Raw genomic sequence first — 18107 nt, 5'->3', positions numbered from 1 at the left:
TTTAAAACCATTGCACAGTCCAGTCCTAGGGAAGGTCAGTGAACACAGAATTTGGCTTAACATTTCCAATGTTTCCCTTGCTTATCAGCACTTCCTCCAAACAAGTTTTCCAAAACCACACACCCTGATTTTAGTCTGATGACATAAGTGATCCTAAGGTCTAGGTGTTTGCAGAACATCACCTACAGTAAAAACCTGTGAGACCGTTGCACAAGAGAAGTTTCTCACCTTCTGAAATATTTTCAGAATAAACCTGCTAAAGACAGTTTCAGTACCACTGTTTTTTGCTTTGAAGTCTTTTTTTTATTTGACCTTTGGAACAAATATTTCACAGGATTATTTGTAGCTAAGGAACACGATGGAGAACTTGGAATATTCTCTCTTTCTGTCCATAATTTGTTACTGTACATACATTTTTATTCTGTGTTGTTCCTTTCCTTCTAAATTCTTCCACCTGTACCAGTTGGCAACTGTTACTGTGCAGTAACATTTTTTCAGTAAAGAGGCATTTCTGAAAATGGTTATTTCTGCACATGGCACCTCCAAACGTTTTGCTTTGTCTTAACTAAACGCCCACCTTTTTCTAGGGTGATTGACAATGGTCCTTTAAAATCTTTTTTATTTCAGAGTTTCCCTGAGAATTGTGGGACAAGTAGCGTAATCATAATCCATTTACCACAGTGATGTTGGGATTCATCAGGTCCTTATGGATGGTAGATACAGATTTCTTTATAACTGGGACTGTAGTTGTTCCATAACCTATTTTTCACTCCATTTAAAGAGATCTTAAAATCAGATCACTAATAACCCAAAAATCCAAGGGAAAAAAAAAATCAAGCTTTTCCACATAAGATAGCTGCTTGGAAAATCCCTGAAATGAGAAAATCAAGACACTGAACTCCCATTCAATTTTAAGGGGAAGTCACAACAAAGACATCTTTTAAAAGTCCCAGTTGAAACCTCAAAAACCCTGTGAGATAAATCACGCTGTTCCCATTTTGTAGACTATGACTTTAATACACAGAAAGGGTTATGCAACTTGTTCAAGATCCTGTTGAAGTCCCTAGTGGAGACCTGCTGACTCACCATAAGTGTTTGAGATTCAATGCCATCCTCTTCCCCAAAACGCTTGAAGGCCTTTCAGCAATTCAACAAGACACTTGACCAAACAAGAAACGAAAAAAGGGGGGAGGAGGGAACATGACTCTCGCTTAGACAGGATATTTAACAGTGCTCTGGATGAACAGGAAGGATGCAGTAAGCATATCTTCATTCACTGATGCCCTTGAAGCCCTGACTTTGGGAGGATATAGCTTGCCTTGGGACTGCTGACCTTCTCTTACAGGTGATGTTCCCATCTTGCTGCAGGGAGAATTCATGTGCTTGTGAAGCAAAATCAGTCTGTCATGATCTATAAAACTGTCCATCAAAAAAAGAAATCAAGGGCTGAATGTAAGTCAAAACACAGTCTCCTCCCAAAGCTCATTTCAAGGCCCAGTTATAAACACTAACAGTTAATTTTTCTGGCATTAGAGGTCAGAACCACATTTGTCTTTTGCACTATTTTAAAATTTATCTTAACATTGGTCTTATCTTAAGTGGCCTTGTAATAATAAAATTTTGCCTATTTTTCTCCAACTGTCTCTCCAATAGCTGACCTCTACAGTACTAACTGAAAAGCCATCAGTTTGACAATCTTGCAGACACAATGTTTTGTCCACAGCAGCTGGTAAGAAGCACTCTTTTTCTGAAAACATGCATGCAGAAAATAAACTCAAGAATGCTGATGCAAAAAATAACTTGTTTTGGCAAGTTCAAGTATTTTGTGTGTGTATATCTGCAAGGTGTTGTTAGCAAAGCTAATTTCTACTTCATCCTAAATATTGTAGAACAATAACCAAAACAAAACATAAAACCCCCAAATACCAGTGCTTGCCAAGTGGGAAAAAAACCTGAAACTCACTGGTAGAAGAAAAATATTTACTTCCCAGCATCTAAAATTATTACGGGCATTAGAGAGCATTTAGGAAAAAGCCTTTTAAAAAACCACTGAAGTGTTATTTTAATAACTTGAAACAGGAGACAGAGCCAGTGCTACTGATCCAGGAAGTCTGTCTCTGTTCTTCCCTCTCCTAGCAGGCTGAACTAAGGACCGCCTGTACTACCCCTGCAGCCTGATCTCTTTGTCAACCATCAGCCCTCTATGTGCCAGGAGAGTTCAAAGCACAACTTCTGAAGTAAAGCACCTCCCCTGGAAATGCAAAATCAGGACCAAAAGTTTGAGCTCGCCAAAGCATAATCCCAGGTCATGGTGAAAAGACTGGATTTCCACTTCCTTGGCTATTGTGCGCTGCCTGCTTTCAGTACCATGAAAACACGGTGGTTATTTTGGCCATCAGTTTCTGGTCTCTTCAGAGGCCTGCAGAAAAAGACCTACCTCTGCTTTTGTAATGGCCACCCATTCAGTGGCTGTTTACTATCTCTTATTCAGAGGTTTCTTAATATACAGCACAGCTAAGCCTAACAACTTGCAGAACCATTTGTGTACATCTGCTTCACTTGAGTGTCTTAAGTCTATGTTCAGCTTGTTTAATTTGCTTTTCAACCCTGAATCATGAGTCTTCTGATAATTAGGTCTGGGCTGATGTCCTAAATCACACCTATTACATACATGTCTCAAAAAAACCCCCATGTTTTGACAGGGTTCTATTTTTTACAATTTACTTCCTCATCCAAAGTTACTCAGGAGACACTGCTGCGTTAACTGCCAGTAATGAGAATCATGGTTTACTATCCCTTTGGTCACAGTCAAGCTGAAATACCCCCCCAAAATTAAGTGTTGTCATGCAGTTTGCATCTGGATTTACTGAACATTCTTACTGGCTTTTTTCAGTCTGAGGACAATAAATTAGAGCAGGGTGCAGGGTTCCAAACTCCCACCAGCTGTGCCCCATCCACAAACAGAAAACTGTTAGTCATGTGAACTTGGCTGTGTTTGGGCCAACAAGCTCTGCTAAGAGGCAGCACAACAGTAATGGCCCATATTGCTTCCAGAGCAGCAAGCACCTCTGCATGGTGCTCAGAAGGTGTTTAGGTATGTCAGCTGGGACAGCCCTGCTTCGTGCTGGATGTGTGACATACAGACACCCTTTTCACAGCTGAGAGTTTTAAGGACTGGCATTCATGTAACCAACTGGGTAGGAAGTCACACTTAGAAAGAAAAAATCTTTTTCTGGGCTTTGCCTCTTATTTGAGTTATACTTGGGCAAAAAGATGAACAGACTCACCTTTCTAAATACAGTGCTAATAGTTTCTCACTGTGTACTGCATACTACCTTAGAGCTCCCACTAAATATGTACAGGTGTGCAGCACAGTAATAAAAGTTACAGGCTGGGGACCCTTCCTTTGCAGATTATATTTTCATATTGTGTATGACCTCTGTGGAACTAACTGCTGTGGAATCTAACTGGACTAATGAGTTACAAAAGCAGGTCAGAAAAGTGTTACACATGTATGAGGAGCCATCCCACAGAAGCACTGGACATCTAGATGTATATTCGATAACTGGAAAAGTAAGAACTCTGCTCCTGAATCATCAGCAATCAAGTTTGCATGTAGTTTGACTACTACTCAACTAACTGGGGAAATGCACCATTGGCCTTAAACACCTCTGTCAATGTGGTTGTGTTTCTAAACTTTCTTCCAGTGGTAGAGAGTAAAGAACACGTATTTTTCTTGCTTAAAACATTTTGGTAAGTTATAGCACCATCAACTCAGGCATGCTTTCTGGAAATGTGGATAGTGGTTAAAAAATAAAACAAAAAAACCAAACCCAAAAACCTTTCTAGAAGTTGCTGAAGGGAATGTTATTATGACTAAGAGGCTGGATTCACTGCACAAAACAGCTATTTCTAGTGCTAAAGCATAAAGGTTAAACAACTGAGGACAAGATTGGCAGATGTAAAATGGAAAGTTTCCAATTTAGGAGCAGCAGAGGAAGAACATGAATTAATATGCAAGGACCAAATTAGCATTATAAAAATCATCTAAGCCAAACCAAATGCCACTGAAAATAAACTCAGGAACTCTCCTCTTCTGCTCTCTGCATTCCAAGGAGGATTGAATTTAGAATAACCATGGGGAATTTTAGAGAAATCATAACTAAAACACTGAACAAAGGCTTTAAAAGGTAGAGACACTGTATGTGCTTAAAAGACACCGCTTCTGTCTTTATCATGCTAGATTCTTCTTCAGTACTTCTGTCTGAAAAAGGATGTTTTGGACTTAGGTTTTCTCATGAGTTTTATCTTCAGTGAGATTGGTGATGATCAGATTGATTCTTTAACAGTTTTGAAACTGGAGTACTAACTGATAATTTCTACTTGTCTTATTAACTGGCAGAAAAAAAACCACAAAAAAAGCAAAAAATAAAAAACATATCAACAACCAAACACTTGGCAAATACACGAAATCCACTGGTTGTTGACTTTTTATCCTAGACTACATTTCAGTGCTACCTTTGTTAGCTCTAACGCATAGCAATACACTGTGGGGCTGGGGATCTTATGCTCCAATACTCTTTGGTAGATAGGTCTTACAGGTTTTTACACACAGCTTTCTGGCATGAGCTGGTAGATGTCCCACTCCAGGAAGAAAAGCTATTTCACTGCTAATAAGTCATTATATAAGATGGCAGGACTTAAATGAAGTCCACATTCCTCAAATTGAGGGGGTATCATAGATTGTTCAGTCCATGACAAGGGCTGTTACGGACTTTAAACTGGACTCCTGGAAAATCGGTGCAGCAGATTAAACATCTGCACCACTAGACTGATGGTTGGCTCAGCTGTGGTACAGCATTTCTGTTGCACTTGCATTTTGGAAAGCTCCCACAGGATCTGACAGAAATAGGAGCCCCCACACACAACCATGATCTTGTCACAAAAAGCAGACAGACACAGGGAACTGCACTGAAAATAAATGAGAGACATATGTAAGAAAAACCCGATAGGAGACAGTACATTTAAACCTGAACAATTAGGAAGAGCAGAGTGTCAAATGCTGCAATCAGATGAACAGAACTTAGGACTTTCAAGACAGCAAACAGTGGTATGACATCTTACGGTGCTGCACCTCTTATGTGGCTACATGGTACATCTGCATGTGCCTATGCTCCCATATGGACAGGCACTAAAATTTCAGCATAGAAATTGGCAACCAAGGGTAAATCACTGGTGCTCAAAATTAGCAGAATAATTCCACTGTTGATTCGTCTGATTCAATCCCTGATCACCTAGCAATATCCCATGCAGGTTTTAACATCTGATCCTACTGGACATAAAACATAAGCCCAATAGCCATCTGTGATATTTGTCAGACACCTAACAGTGAAGCCCCACTTTCACTTGTAACAGCCATGATTATGTCAAACACGCAATTGCCCTCTGCATTTTAAGACACACAGCTTGCAAAGTGGTTTTAGTTGACCTAATTAGGTACATCCAGACAAACAGAAGAAAGCAGAATTAGGAACATCCTACCTTATGTTTCAATGCTCCTCCCCAAAAGCTGCATCTGAGGTTAAAGAACAAATAACATCCCAAAAATACCAAGATTCCTCACATTATGTGGGCAGTCTGAAAAACCCCACAGAAATGCAAATGTAATCAGTTATTCAAAGAGGAAAATTATTTAATGATAACAACTAACCTCTTACATTGTTTCTCAGCACTGAGATAAATGATAAAATACATTTCACTAGTATGAACAAGATGTTGATGGCTAATGCTGAAGGCAGAATGTGGTAGGAGATGTAACAGTGGATACTGGGTCAGTCCCTTCATCTGACAGGGGAACATACTTGCATCTGTGATTCTCAAAGTGTAGTTCTTAAATAAACCATTAAACATACTGAGGGGGACAGGCTACTCTTCTACAGTCCAAAAATCATATGGAGCATTAACAGGAATTAAAATCTATCCCCTCGGAGTTTACTGACAAGATCTGTCTTACCTGAACTTAGCTGTGTAAGTCAGTCATCTAGTTTAGCTTCACCTGTATCATCACTGGAGAGAGGTTTCAAACTAACCTAAGGTAAGTGTCTCAAATAAACTGGAAGGATTTCCCTCTCCCCTTCCAAACCGTTCAATGCTCTCCACTGACTGTGGCACAAGTGTAGATGACTTGGTCAGACTGGACACATACCTTTTAGCTAAAAGCAATGTGAAAAAAATCTCACATCATGTCCCAGAAAGAACCTGGCAAACTTCTTCAGGAAATATCCTTGTCAGGTCAGAGAGAACCTAATTAGCACTTGAGAGGGTTTCCTGCCAGCCAGCTACTATCAGTGGTTCACTGCTGTTTACAGGGAAGACAACTGATGGCATATGCAGAAGAGTTAAGACGCACATCAGCCTGTCTATCAGGAGACAGGCACTGCTATCCTGAGCATCTCTGATAAAATATGAACATATGACAGTGAAGGAAGGAAGAATAAAATGCTCTCAAGTGTGCAGATAAAAACAATATATGTCTTTATTCTGGTAAACTGTGTAAGATCAAGCTTTTGCTTCACTGCTTTGCAGGTGTACACCAAAGAGGGAAGTATAGCAAGGGGAAGCTGACAATTAGAACATGGGAATTCTAAAAAGGGAGAAAAAAATATAGAAAGCATCTGAACCCCCAAATATAAGTGTGGGCCCACACAAAAATAATGCACTACAACTGCAAGATCAGACTTAGGTGGATTAGATGTGATTTCTTATAATCTACTTTTGCCCAAAACAGATTACATCTTTCTAATGCACTTACTGAACTTCCTGCATCTTTAAGGGTTTCGCTGCTAAATCTGCCTGCTAAAATTTGTCCATTGGCATCTCTTCTGAGGCATCGTACTCCATGCCTGGATTTTGAGAGATCTTGAACATGCTCACAGTTGTATTCAGGTGACTGCTATTCAGCACTCCTGTGTTGGCCTCAATATTTTGGGAGATTTCACAAAAAATTGCCCAACAACTTGATAATGAACAAATAAAATCAGCTAACATAGCCAAAACAGGCATATTCAGGTTGTCACTGGAAGGCAGGAAGGTGAACAGACAAGGGGCAAGCATACAGGTATATGGCTGTGCAACCTAGAAAAAGCCTAGTGAGCATAAGATAACACACAAAGGTAAAGAACTACAGTTACAAATGCTGCCACTTCATAATGGACTTTCTCTCCAAAAGTCAAAACTAAAACCTCCATCAAAATTACAGAAATACCAAATACTCTGCAATAGTGTTCACACCCTCAGTGTTAATATAATAGCACAGATACAGAAGAACTGGAGTGCAGTTGCCAGTCAAACATTTAAACTCTTCCTTGAAGTAGGTCAGTATTTCCAGGCAACCAGTGCATAAAAACAAAACAAGTGACCTCCATGCCTATTATAACAAACCTCCAGCAGAGTCTAGGTTTATGAAATGACTGGGCATGATACAAATGTTGGTCGCTGCACTGGAGAGACTGGCCTATTTGTCACTCTAGAGAAATTGTGATCAGACAAGAATAAAACTGTAATAAAATAGCAGAGGAGATGGCTGATGTTTCACCCCTAAAATGCATGCCTTGCCAGTTCAAGACTGTCCTTTGACCAACATGGCTTTAAGGGCGTAGGCTGATCATGGCAGAGAATTTCACCTGTAACAGCCCTGAAACAGAATAAAACATTGCTCCTGTTGGAACAAAGAACTAGGTGGCAGTTTGCCAGCTCGTACGGTTTAGATATCCTCTGCAGTCCACAGAACAGAACACCCTATTTAGCCGGGTGGCTAGCAGCTTTCTATGGACAGGTTGTGTAGCTATATTCTAGAAGTAGTAAAAGACAGAAAGTTGTTCCTCTCAGCTCACATCTTGCAGGCACTGTAAGCTCTTCATTTGAACCCCCCCATTCCCACTTCCTGGACACACAGCAGAGAGTAAACCAGCTCATTCAGAAACATGCAGGTCATCTTCCTCAAATTAAATCTAAGGCTTGCTTTGTCAAATCTTTCAGAATCAAACATATATATGTACATTTCCTCAGTTGCGCTCAATATTAGGGCCACTCAAGCTCCTGGGACAGGATGTCACTGTCATGCCCCCTGCAGCTCCTCTCCCCTCCACACCACCACAAGCACCTACCTAGGAAAGGCTATAAGCTAGCATCTTTGACACATTTCCGTTGTGGCTGCATTTTGGGCATGGGTCAACTTTTGTGCTTGACATACATGAGAGGAAGCTGCTGCCCGTATCTACACCTATTTATCAGTAGGAGGTCAGTGTCCTGGCTTTTAGCATCGAGTCAGCTCCTCACTTTACAATTATGCCATTCACTGAAATGCAGTCTCCCTGGCCCAGTGTGTGGAGACTCCCACTGTCTTGCTTCCACATCCTGGTGAGACAAGGTCGGGTAGAGTGTATTGCTGCAGGGTAGCAGCAGGGTTCGGATCACGTTTCTGCTGCAGATCTCTTCTGGGTAACAAACATGACTGGCCACTAACATAGTTGCATTAGTGCCAACTACCAAGTGAAAACACTGAGGCTGAAGGTAAGCTGTAGAAACTGGTTCATCTCCCCAACTGTGTGAAGTGAAACACATTTTTCTGCTTTTCATGTACTTAATTGTTCTCAGTATATGTGGTTGCTAAAACCAAGCCTGCACAGCGTAAATCCTGCAAATGGGCATAACCCTGATGCTGTGGATTTGGCTTGCCAGCTGCATTGCTCTTACTGTGTACATACACAAAAGCTCCACACACCTCAAAGGTCTAGTGTTGCAGGTGGAGAGAAGAGACACCTCTTAGACTGCTCCTGGGCAGAGAAACTACCCTGCAAATGGGGAACATGCTGGATTACATAGTGAGGGGACATCTGTCACTCAGACTTCTCCTGTTTCTGTGTCAAGGTAGGCAGCCTGTCCATCTATATGGGTTGTGCCAGCGTGGATGAAGCATCTGAGGAAGTCCTGCCCAGTGGCAGGGAGCCTCCTTCATTCCCCATTTTCATCTTCCTTATCAGACAACATTGAACAGAAGGAGGAGGGAAAACCACAAAAAGCCCTTTAAGTCTTTTTCATTCCCTGGAGTCCTCCAACACTTCCATAGTAAAATTAAGGCCTCCCAGACAGAGCTTGAGAGAAGTTAAACAAGTACTTCTGGAGGACTGGCCTGCTAGCGGGAGGAATGCCCTGGCTAAGTTATGCCATGCCAGCTAATGAGCAGTTCCGTAAAACATTGATGTATAGCATGGTTGTCAGGGTTTTCAACTCCAGTTTTCAATTTTGCTGACCAGATGACATGTGGAAGGTGGAATCTGGAATCACAGTATCAGGAAGAGTTGAACAATACATGCTATTCTTTCCTTTTGTACAGTTTCTTTGGAAATGTACTTTGACAGAATCAAGTAGGTCTGTTATTCATCTTTCGGCCACCTCTAGCAATAATCATGGGCTCAAGAGCAAGTAGATCTGCACACAAGATGGCCACCTATACTTCTGGGCTGTGGTCTGCTTAGCACAAGCTAGTGTCTCTCCAGAGTGCAGCATGTATCTGCAAAAAATAATTTGGGGACATCACTAGGTCTTTCAGTGGAGATTAACAGCATCATCTTTGGCAGTTAGCCAGAGGCGTGAAACAGCCTACAACTGGTCTCATGACATCCTATACTAATGAAAGAGCTTAGTAATAAGGGGCGAGCATTTTTCTTTTCCAGTAGTGAAGCTCAGGCACTTAGAAAATTTGCCCTACACGGAATAGCAAATAAACTGCATACATATAGTTGGACAGATGGATGGGTTCTCCTGTGCATTGCAGCTGGCTACATCTCAGAAGATTAGCACAGACATCCCTTGCTACTAGGATAAACTCTACTGCAGAATGAAATTGCTCCCTAGCAGCCTAACAGAAGAGCTTCTACTATATCTCCCAGTGAGTTCTACTCACTGCCAGTCTCGCCCAAACTGAAGCGAAGGACAAACACACAATAAGATGAACAGAGCCACATCTCTCTGAAACTCAAGGAGGGAACACTGACTTCATCAACAGATTCAGATTGATACTTTCTGCTTTCAGTCTTCTGTGCATCAAGCTCCCTCACAGAGGAAACTGAGTAATCCCAGGTAGTTTCCTTTTGAATCACATATAGTGACATTTGTGTTCTGGAAGGAATGACACAAGCTTATTTCTTCTGGTGAGAAATGTCTTACCCTGCCAGCACGTTTTGGGACAAGATGGTACTCTTGTCTGTCGGGGTAGCAGTGGGAGATAATCACAACCCAACTCCCCAGAGACTGTGTTGCCAGCAAAATAAGGCACCTCAGAGGTGAAGTGGTTGCAGGGCAAGTCATCGAGTGGCTTTTTTAGAGGCCATGAGTGGGATCTGCTGTGCCCTTGAGAAGATTTGGTAACACTGCTGTATCTCTTTTCTCCAAGGCTGGAATTGCTTTCACTGGTGGGTTGACAGAAGAGAGGAAGAAGGGAGTGTATTTTGGAAATTGTATGAAACACACTGCCCACCTCAAACTCTCTTATCTCCTCCTCTTGAGTTTTGCAGAAAGAAATTAACATTTAATGTAAAAGAGCCTGCTTTGATAGCTGCCTGAGTGCCCCACACCTCAGGGGAGACGAATATCTGGTCGTAAATTCCAATTTGTCATGGATTTTCTAAGTCACAGTTTGACAGAAGAAGCAGTTACCACTCTCTGATCAGTATGCAGAGACCATTATACTCTTTAGCAATACTCTTCAATGGACACAGCAAGAGTTAGAGAGTAGATTTAAAAAGCAAAGCCCTTTGGTTTTGAACATAAGGCTCCTAGAAAAATGTCAGCAGAGATTATTTCACCAACACAGCACTGAGTCAGTAACAAACTGTAATTCCCTGCTGGATGAGTGCCATTATTTGTTGTGATTGTAGTTATCACTATTCATCTTCTATTTACATACCATGTAAATGTATACCATACTTCGTAACAGCACACCGAAAACAAAGCCCCAGCTCAGAAGAGTTTTAACACTTCTGCTCCACTGACAAATTTCGTTCTATCAAATATTTAACAGCAGCAGCAATGTGTGCATCCTGGAATTATCTGGAGTAAACATTTACATGTGCGATCCACAACTCCAGCCAGAGCTGGTAAGCACTGGAGCTCAATGCAGTGAGCTCTGCAAAGAAAAAATCACCCTCCCATCCTCCAAGTCCAAGATAATAACACAGAAAAGTAACTAGCCAAACAAGATTTCACTGTTAAGATTGTGAATTTGTAATCTCCAGTCTTCAACCTCCATCCCTGGGTGATGGAAATGAGGAAGAGGAACAAAGATAGGAGACTAAGATGATCACAGCTTTGCAAAGGTTATGCACACAAAACAATTTTCTGCAGGCTGGGCTCTACTGCTTTTGTAACTTCTCTCCATTTAAACCAACTAAGAAGAGTTTTGGCTGTGATCCAGCATTCCTAACTTAAGCACCTGCATGGAATCTAAATTCTAGGTGACCTGTGAAACTGTCCTCCTAAAGTAAGTGCCTAATTTCCTCCTTATTGCCAAATGGAGGAGGTGCCCTTAAAGGCCTCTAGAGAGAGGCCCTATTAACTTCTCTTGGCTAAGAAAAACCTTCCCTCTTTGCCTGTCACAACCCTGACTGCTCTTACAGGTGGACCTGCAAACTCTATCCCAGAGCAACACAAGTTTGTAATTCTCCAGCATGTTTCATTCCTTGACGTATGCTGCCAATTCAAATGCCACAGCTTCTTTCAATTGATTCTAAGAATCAGGGATTTTCCCCTTCCTGACTCTAGAAAGCAGTATCTTTTGAGGGACTCTGCAAAACATCCAGAATTTCTAAACAAAAGCTGTCTTCCTTCTGCGAAAACAAGCTGCATCCCTCTTCAGCTTTTTACTTTAGGTTGCATCATCCTTTGCTGTTCTATCGTCCTGTAAGTGTTGCCAACTATGAGCCCTGAGTCATTGATTCAGCAGTGGCTGTAAGAGAATGGGTCATCTGAGTCCACACCACTGGGCAGGCAGGAGGAAGAAGGCCTTGTCTGCACACCAGCTGTCAAGCACTCAGCGTAGCAGGAGAACAGTATTTGCCCCCACATCAGATTACTAGCATGATCTGCCTGCGTAGGCTGCTCCAGAGGACCTCACAGTGGACACTGCCTGCACGTTGTTGAACCTCCTCGTTGATGAGCTGGCCTCAGTAGCAGTAGAGTCTGCCTACCCCTGCTTTCTCTCTGTCCTGTAGATCTTGCATCATTAATTGCTGCTTGTATCTAACAGGGGATGGGTACTTCAGCAGCCAGAAAAGCAGCACACAGAGGATATATGACAGAACACACAAGATCCGCCTTGAATCTTTACTTGGTCACTAAACAGTATATAAGGTGCGATACAGGGCTTTTCTCTGCTACTGTGAAGCAAAAGTTCCTGTCTGAAGCTGCTGACTTGTAATTCGCTGCCATTTGCTGTAGTCTGTGTTTGAACGCTCTAGCCTGTGTGTGAGGTGTCTCTCTTGCAGCTGTGTGGGAGGCTGGCAGGAAAGGGAGCCCACCACAGCACAGACGACCACCCTAGAACTGAGATACATCCCATCTCACAGAAGGCTTCTTTGAGAGCTACGAAGTACTCACCAGCAAGGGAAGAGTCGCTGCTCTCTGGCAGGACTAGACTGGCACATGACTACAGATGTGTTCATTAACCTGCCCTACCTACGGGGAAGCATTTCTATCGAGGACAGCATTTGCATCAAACTCGGCCTCCACGACACCACAAGGAAGTGGCAGATCAAGGCAGGGAGGAGGAAGAGTCTGGCTTGGTCAAGAGGTGGTAAAACTGATAAAGTGATCAGCATAAAACGGATGTGGGGAGAAAAGCTGTCATTTATTACTTCCTTAGGTAACATTTATACTACAACATTTTTCCAGAAACACAGTCTAAGGACACAACATAAAAGTCACATCCAATCACTTGTGTTTCTCCTGGTATGACACCTTTCTGAGAAAACAGCTTTTCTGAACTCTCGACCAGCAACTTCCATGATCTTGATACAAAGCACTCAATCCTGGTTCCCTGTCATTCGACTTAGTGAGAATCTTATTTTTATCTCCAAAAATAGCAAGTTTCTAGTCCTATCTCACTCACTGGGGAAAAAGTGACTTGGTGAAGTTTAAAAAAAGGCTAAAAAAGAAGAAAAAGTAAGCAAATTAAAAACATATCAGCAAATTATTTTAACTTCCTGCTTTGTTTTTACTTTTTTAACTGTGGAAAGGGAGCTTTTCCTAGGGACTGCTGGAAGGTGGAAATAGGTGAGCTGCTACCAGGGCCTAGGCTTCTGCAGAGGGCTGTAAGGAGCGATTGTTCAGCTCTGCTCCCAGCCAGAACACTGTGCCTGAGCAGGTGACAGAGTTCCTAAGCTTCTGCGTTCACTGCCCCACAGGGATTAGGCTGACATGCACCTTTGATGCAAATGCACAGGCAAACTACTCCCAAGTTATGCTGTGCAAGTGTCACTCAACAGTAATCCAAACTCTCTAGTAAAAGGAACAATTCTGACTTTTATTCTGGCACTGATAAGGAGTATGAAGGGCAGTGTGCTTTGCTGGGACTCACAAAAGAGCACAAGTGATCTTAACACCAAAGGTACACCTTTTCTCATAGTCACATCTACTTTTTTTGGCAACAATGGAAAATTGCAGTGGGGAGAAACATTCCAGAATTAATATCCCAGTACTGGTATTTGTTAGTATTTTGAATAGTTTCTGCAACGGGTACTTCTTCTTCCTTTTCAACCTAGGAGACATGAGAGCTTATTTCTAAACTGATTTTGTTTGGTAAAGTCTAGATTAACCATCCTTACCAGCAGTATTTTACTTAACTACAAGAATAGTCCCTTACTACCCCTCCTGCCACCCATCTCCCTCAATGGCAGAAGTGTTCAGAGTTAAGGACAAGTACAAGTAAATAAGGCACTAAGTGCAGCCTTAGGTTAGCTATGTCTACATGTGTGATTTGGCTAGGTTATTTTTGGTTTAGTTTACAGAAATAAGGCCATTTTACTTGTGTTCCCATGCATGCATATCTACTGGTGGGGGAATACCCCTGGGTGAGATTTCTTGTGCGATATGAGTTTGTGAAATAACAAGTTGAGTCTGCTGATGTTGAAAACGCAGCCTATTCTGAGTTCTTTTTAGCATTTTTTTTTCACATGCCTTTCTTACAATAGGAGAGTCGTTCGCTGCCTCGGTGCTTACGTCAGCTTAGAGGACCCCTCCCAGACAGCCTGTGGAATCAGAGAGTAAGCTTCTTGGCACGTGTTTCGTTTCTGTTAGACTTAGAAGCATCGGAAAGAGAACTAAAATCTTCTCTCTCGTAAAAGTATGTTCTCTCAGTTGCCACGAAACCTTAGCCTTAGCTACTACAAGATAACTATCTGGCACTGAGAGAAAAGCAAAACAAAAATTCTGTAAAGCTGGACTGTAAGCACATAAATGTTACTGCAAAAGTCCTTCCAGTCTTATTTACAGATACCAAGGCTGTAGTATAGCCCAGATCATTTGAAAAAAAAAAAATACCTGAAGGAGATAAATGACCTAATGCTTCATCCATGAGCTTTGGGAAACAGTGAAGTCACAGGGAATGATGACACTTGAGACGATAAAAAAAAAAAGCATTCGCTTAAAAGTAAATGGAAAAAGTTCAATGGAAAGATTGCCTCATTCATCCGAAAAGCAAACATAGCTCAGGCTTGCTAATTCGCATGTCATGAAACCTCACAGTCCTAACTCAAATGCAGAAGCCTCCAGCCTCTACCCTTCCTTCACTCAGAAAAGACTTAATAGCAGATTATCTGAGTGAGGTCTCATATTGCTAAAAACAAATTAATGCCTGAAATTATACACTGGAGTAACTGACCGCTCACACTGGGAAGTGTTCGCATCAAGGCTTGCAAACTGCTTGTGATGCTTACATTCACTTTGCCATGCACTGTCCTTCCTTTAAAACATAAAACACTAACAAGCCTGGAGCATGTGTGTAGCCCTATTAAAAAAAAAGCTGCTTACTCATAAATCAGTGATTTACTGCAAGATCCCACTGATCAGAGCCATTTGCTTTCACTTGAAGGTACAGGACTGTAGGAACTCCCACAGTTCCTACTCTTTTCTCAGTGAAGAGATGGGAGACACCAGCTCCAGGGGCAACTGGGAGTTTCTTCGCGCTTGGAGTGGAAACAAAAGTCGTCCACAACGGACCTGCGCACTGCCCCGCTTCCACACCTCTGCTTACCCAAGTTCCCACGCCCGGCAGTGCTCCCCATCCCGGCGCCCACCCACCCCACGTCGCCTCACCTGCTGTACACCAGGCACTCCATGTGGTTGATCTCCTTGTCGGAGCGGTAGCGGCTGTAATCCTCCCACAGGTCCTTGATGGCAGTGACTGCCAAGATGAAGAGCACGGGGGCCAAGGCCAGCTCCGGCTGGAAGGCGTTGACGGCCGGCACGAAGTTGAGGAGCGCGATGAACACGAAGTAGACGTTGGCCAGGCGGTGGAACTGCTCAAAGAGGTTCTTGGGCAGGAAGGAGAGCGCTGTGTACTTGGTGGTCTTGAGGCGGTTGCTGGCCAGGACTGTCCTCTTGGACTTCTCCGCCTCGGCCTCGGGTGACAGCAAGTTGGAGCGCACCAACCGTGTCTTACTCTCCTTCTTCTTCCTCCGCCTCCGCTTCCTCTGCCTCTCCTTCCCCTCCGGCAGCACCTGGGGCGCTCCCTCTCCTCCTGCCGTGCCCTGGGACATCGCTGCCGCCCTCCTAGCCGCCCTCGCCGGGGCAGCGCCGCCAGCTCCCACCGCTGGGCAGGGCCCTAAGTTATCATCCTCCGCCGCCCGCCACGACTCTTCTTTCCTTTTCCCCTCCGGGGGGGGAGGAGGGCTCTCTCAAACCCTCTCCTACCCGCTCTGCCGGGACCTCGCTCGCTTTCTCCTCCTCCTCCTCGGCCGGGGAGGGGACGTGGGCAGGCGGCGAGCCGAGCCCTCCTCCCGCGGGCCTCGCCCCGTCCCGCTGGCGGGCCGGGCCCCGGGCCGGCCCAGGGCGCGGGGGATGCGGCGGCCGCCGTCCCGTACGCCATGGCGCGGCCGCCGCCGGGGCGGTGGGGGGGCGGGGGAGCGGCGGGGGCCGCCGGCGGGAAACGGAGCGCGGCGCTGCCGCGCGTAGCCCGCCTCAACGGCCCCTGGGGTACCGGGCCCCCGCCCCGCGGCACGGAGCCGCCGGGGCACCTTATCGGCTGCTTTGGCGTCCCGTTGCGTGTGGGGAGGAGGAGGAGGTTTGGGTGTAGAAAGGAAAAATTTCCATGGAAGCGTTCGCAGCTCTGCAGCGGCCTTCGTGCAAGTACCCCGAGCAGCGGCCGGCGGGAGGTTTTATCGGCTGACTCATTCCAAAATGCTCCACTTTCTGACTAGAACCGTGTGCCACGGTTATTCCCGCCTCTGCGCTTAGCACGGGCGATACAGCGCGACGTCTCCCAACTCCTTGCTTCTGTCTGGTGCGCCAGTTCGGCCAGAGGAGGACGCGGCACTTGGGACAAACCCAAAGGTGGCAACCCACAGGGAGGCTTCTGATGGAAAACCGTCCAGGAGGCGGTGTGCTGTAACCCATGTTCAGTTTTATGTGGATTTTTCTATTCCCTTGTGGTAGGTCTTTCACAGAATCATTGAATCATAGGATCTTTGGGTTGGAAGGGATCTTTAGAGGTCATCTAGTCCAACCCCCCTGCAATAAGCAGGGACATCTTCAACTAGACCAGGCTGCTCAGAGCCCCGTCCAACCTGACGTTGAATGTTGCCAGGGATGGGGCACCTACCACCTTTCTGGGCAACCTGGGCCAGTGTTTCACCACCCTCATTGTCAAAAATTTCTTCTTCATATCTAGTCTAAATCTACCTTCTTTTAGCTTAAAACCATTACCACTTGTCCTATTGCAACAGGCCCTGCTAAAAAGTCTGACCCCACCTTTCTTGTAAGCCCCCTTTAAGTACTGGAAGGCAGCAAGAAGGTCTCCCCAGGGCCTTCTCTTCTCCAGGCTGAGCAACCCCAACTCTCTCAGCCTGTCCTCACAGGAGAGGTGTTCCATTCCTTTGACCATTTTGGTGGCCCTCCTCTGGACATGCTCCAACAGGTCCATGTATTTCCTGTGCTGAGAGCTCCAGAGCTGGATGCAGGACTCCAGGTGGGGTCTCACCAGAGTGGAGTAGAGGGGCAGAATCCCTTCCCTCGACCTGCTGGCCACGCTGCTTTGGATGCAGCCCAGGATGCGGTTGGCCTTCTGGGCTATGAGTGCACATTGATGGCTCATGTTGAGCTTTTCATCCACCAGTACCGCCAAGTCCTTGTCAGCAGGGCTGCTCTCGATCCCTTCATCCCGCAGCCTGTACCGATACTGGTGGTTGCCCCGACCTACGTGCAGGACCCTGCCCTTGGCCTTGCTGAACCTCATGAGATTCACACAGGCCTATTCCTGGAGCTTGTCCAGGTCCCTCTGGATGGCATCCCATCCCTCAGGCGTGTCAACTACACCACTCAGCTTTCCAGTCAGGGAAAGAAAATGCTACCTCTTGCACTGAGGTTTGCGCTCCACACTTTCTGGAGGGAGATGCAGTTGTGGGCAAAGATGGAAAGCCTGATAGATGGACTTAAAATGTCAGAGAGAGAATAATCCAGATTGAAGGGCATAGTCTCAAGTTATGAGCATGTAAATGTATGCAGATCTTTATAGTACAAATAACATGAGAATACTGAAGATTATTGCCCCTGGACATGACATGAGACTTTGCAGCTGTTTGATTAACTTTAGGTTGGGATTTAACAGCACACCTGTTGAGTATGGGATTCCTGAGGCAGCAGAAAAGACTGCCACAGGTCACTCCAGGCTATGTCTAAACCATAGGGCAGATACATTTTGCGGTGTGACCCTTGGTCCTGATCCTGTGATATCCCAAGGTGGGATCATACTGAGTACAATAGCAAGCCCCTAATACTTGTCAGCGGGTGTCTTGTTATAGTGGAAAACAGACATTAAGTATACACATCTTTCCTTG

At 44.4% G+C, this 18107-nt stretch overlaps 1 protein-coding gene across 1 annotated transcript in view; it reads right to left on the bottom strand.

The window, feature by feature from the left end:
- ATP10A (ATPase phospholipid transporting 10A (putative)) overlaps positions 1-16141 on the bottom strand; it is a gene marked incomplete at both ends in the record, with an annotated part of 118164 nt that extends 102023 nt beyond the window's left edge. The window contains 2 exons of the mRNA XM_082014283.1: positions 15370-15674; positions 15971-16141. Coding sequence (XP_081870409.1) covers positions 15370-15674; positions 15971-16141 — 476 coding nt within the window. The remainder of the gene's footprint in view (positions 1-15369; positions 15675-15970) is intronic.
- Between the last annotated feature and the right edge of the window lie 1966 nt (positions 16142-18107).

This window comes from Phaethon aethereus (assembly GCF_964289735.1).
Source record: "Phaethon aethereus genome assembly, chromosome: 1".
Lineage (NCBI taxonomy): Eukaryota > Metazoa > Chordata > Aves > Phaethontiformes > Phaethontidae > Phaethon > Phaethon aethereus.
The sequence above is the reverse complement of the archived record's forward strand: the minus strand, read 5'-3'. Positions and strand labels throughout refer to the sequence as shown.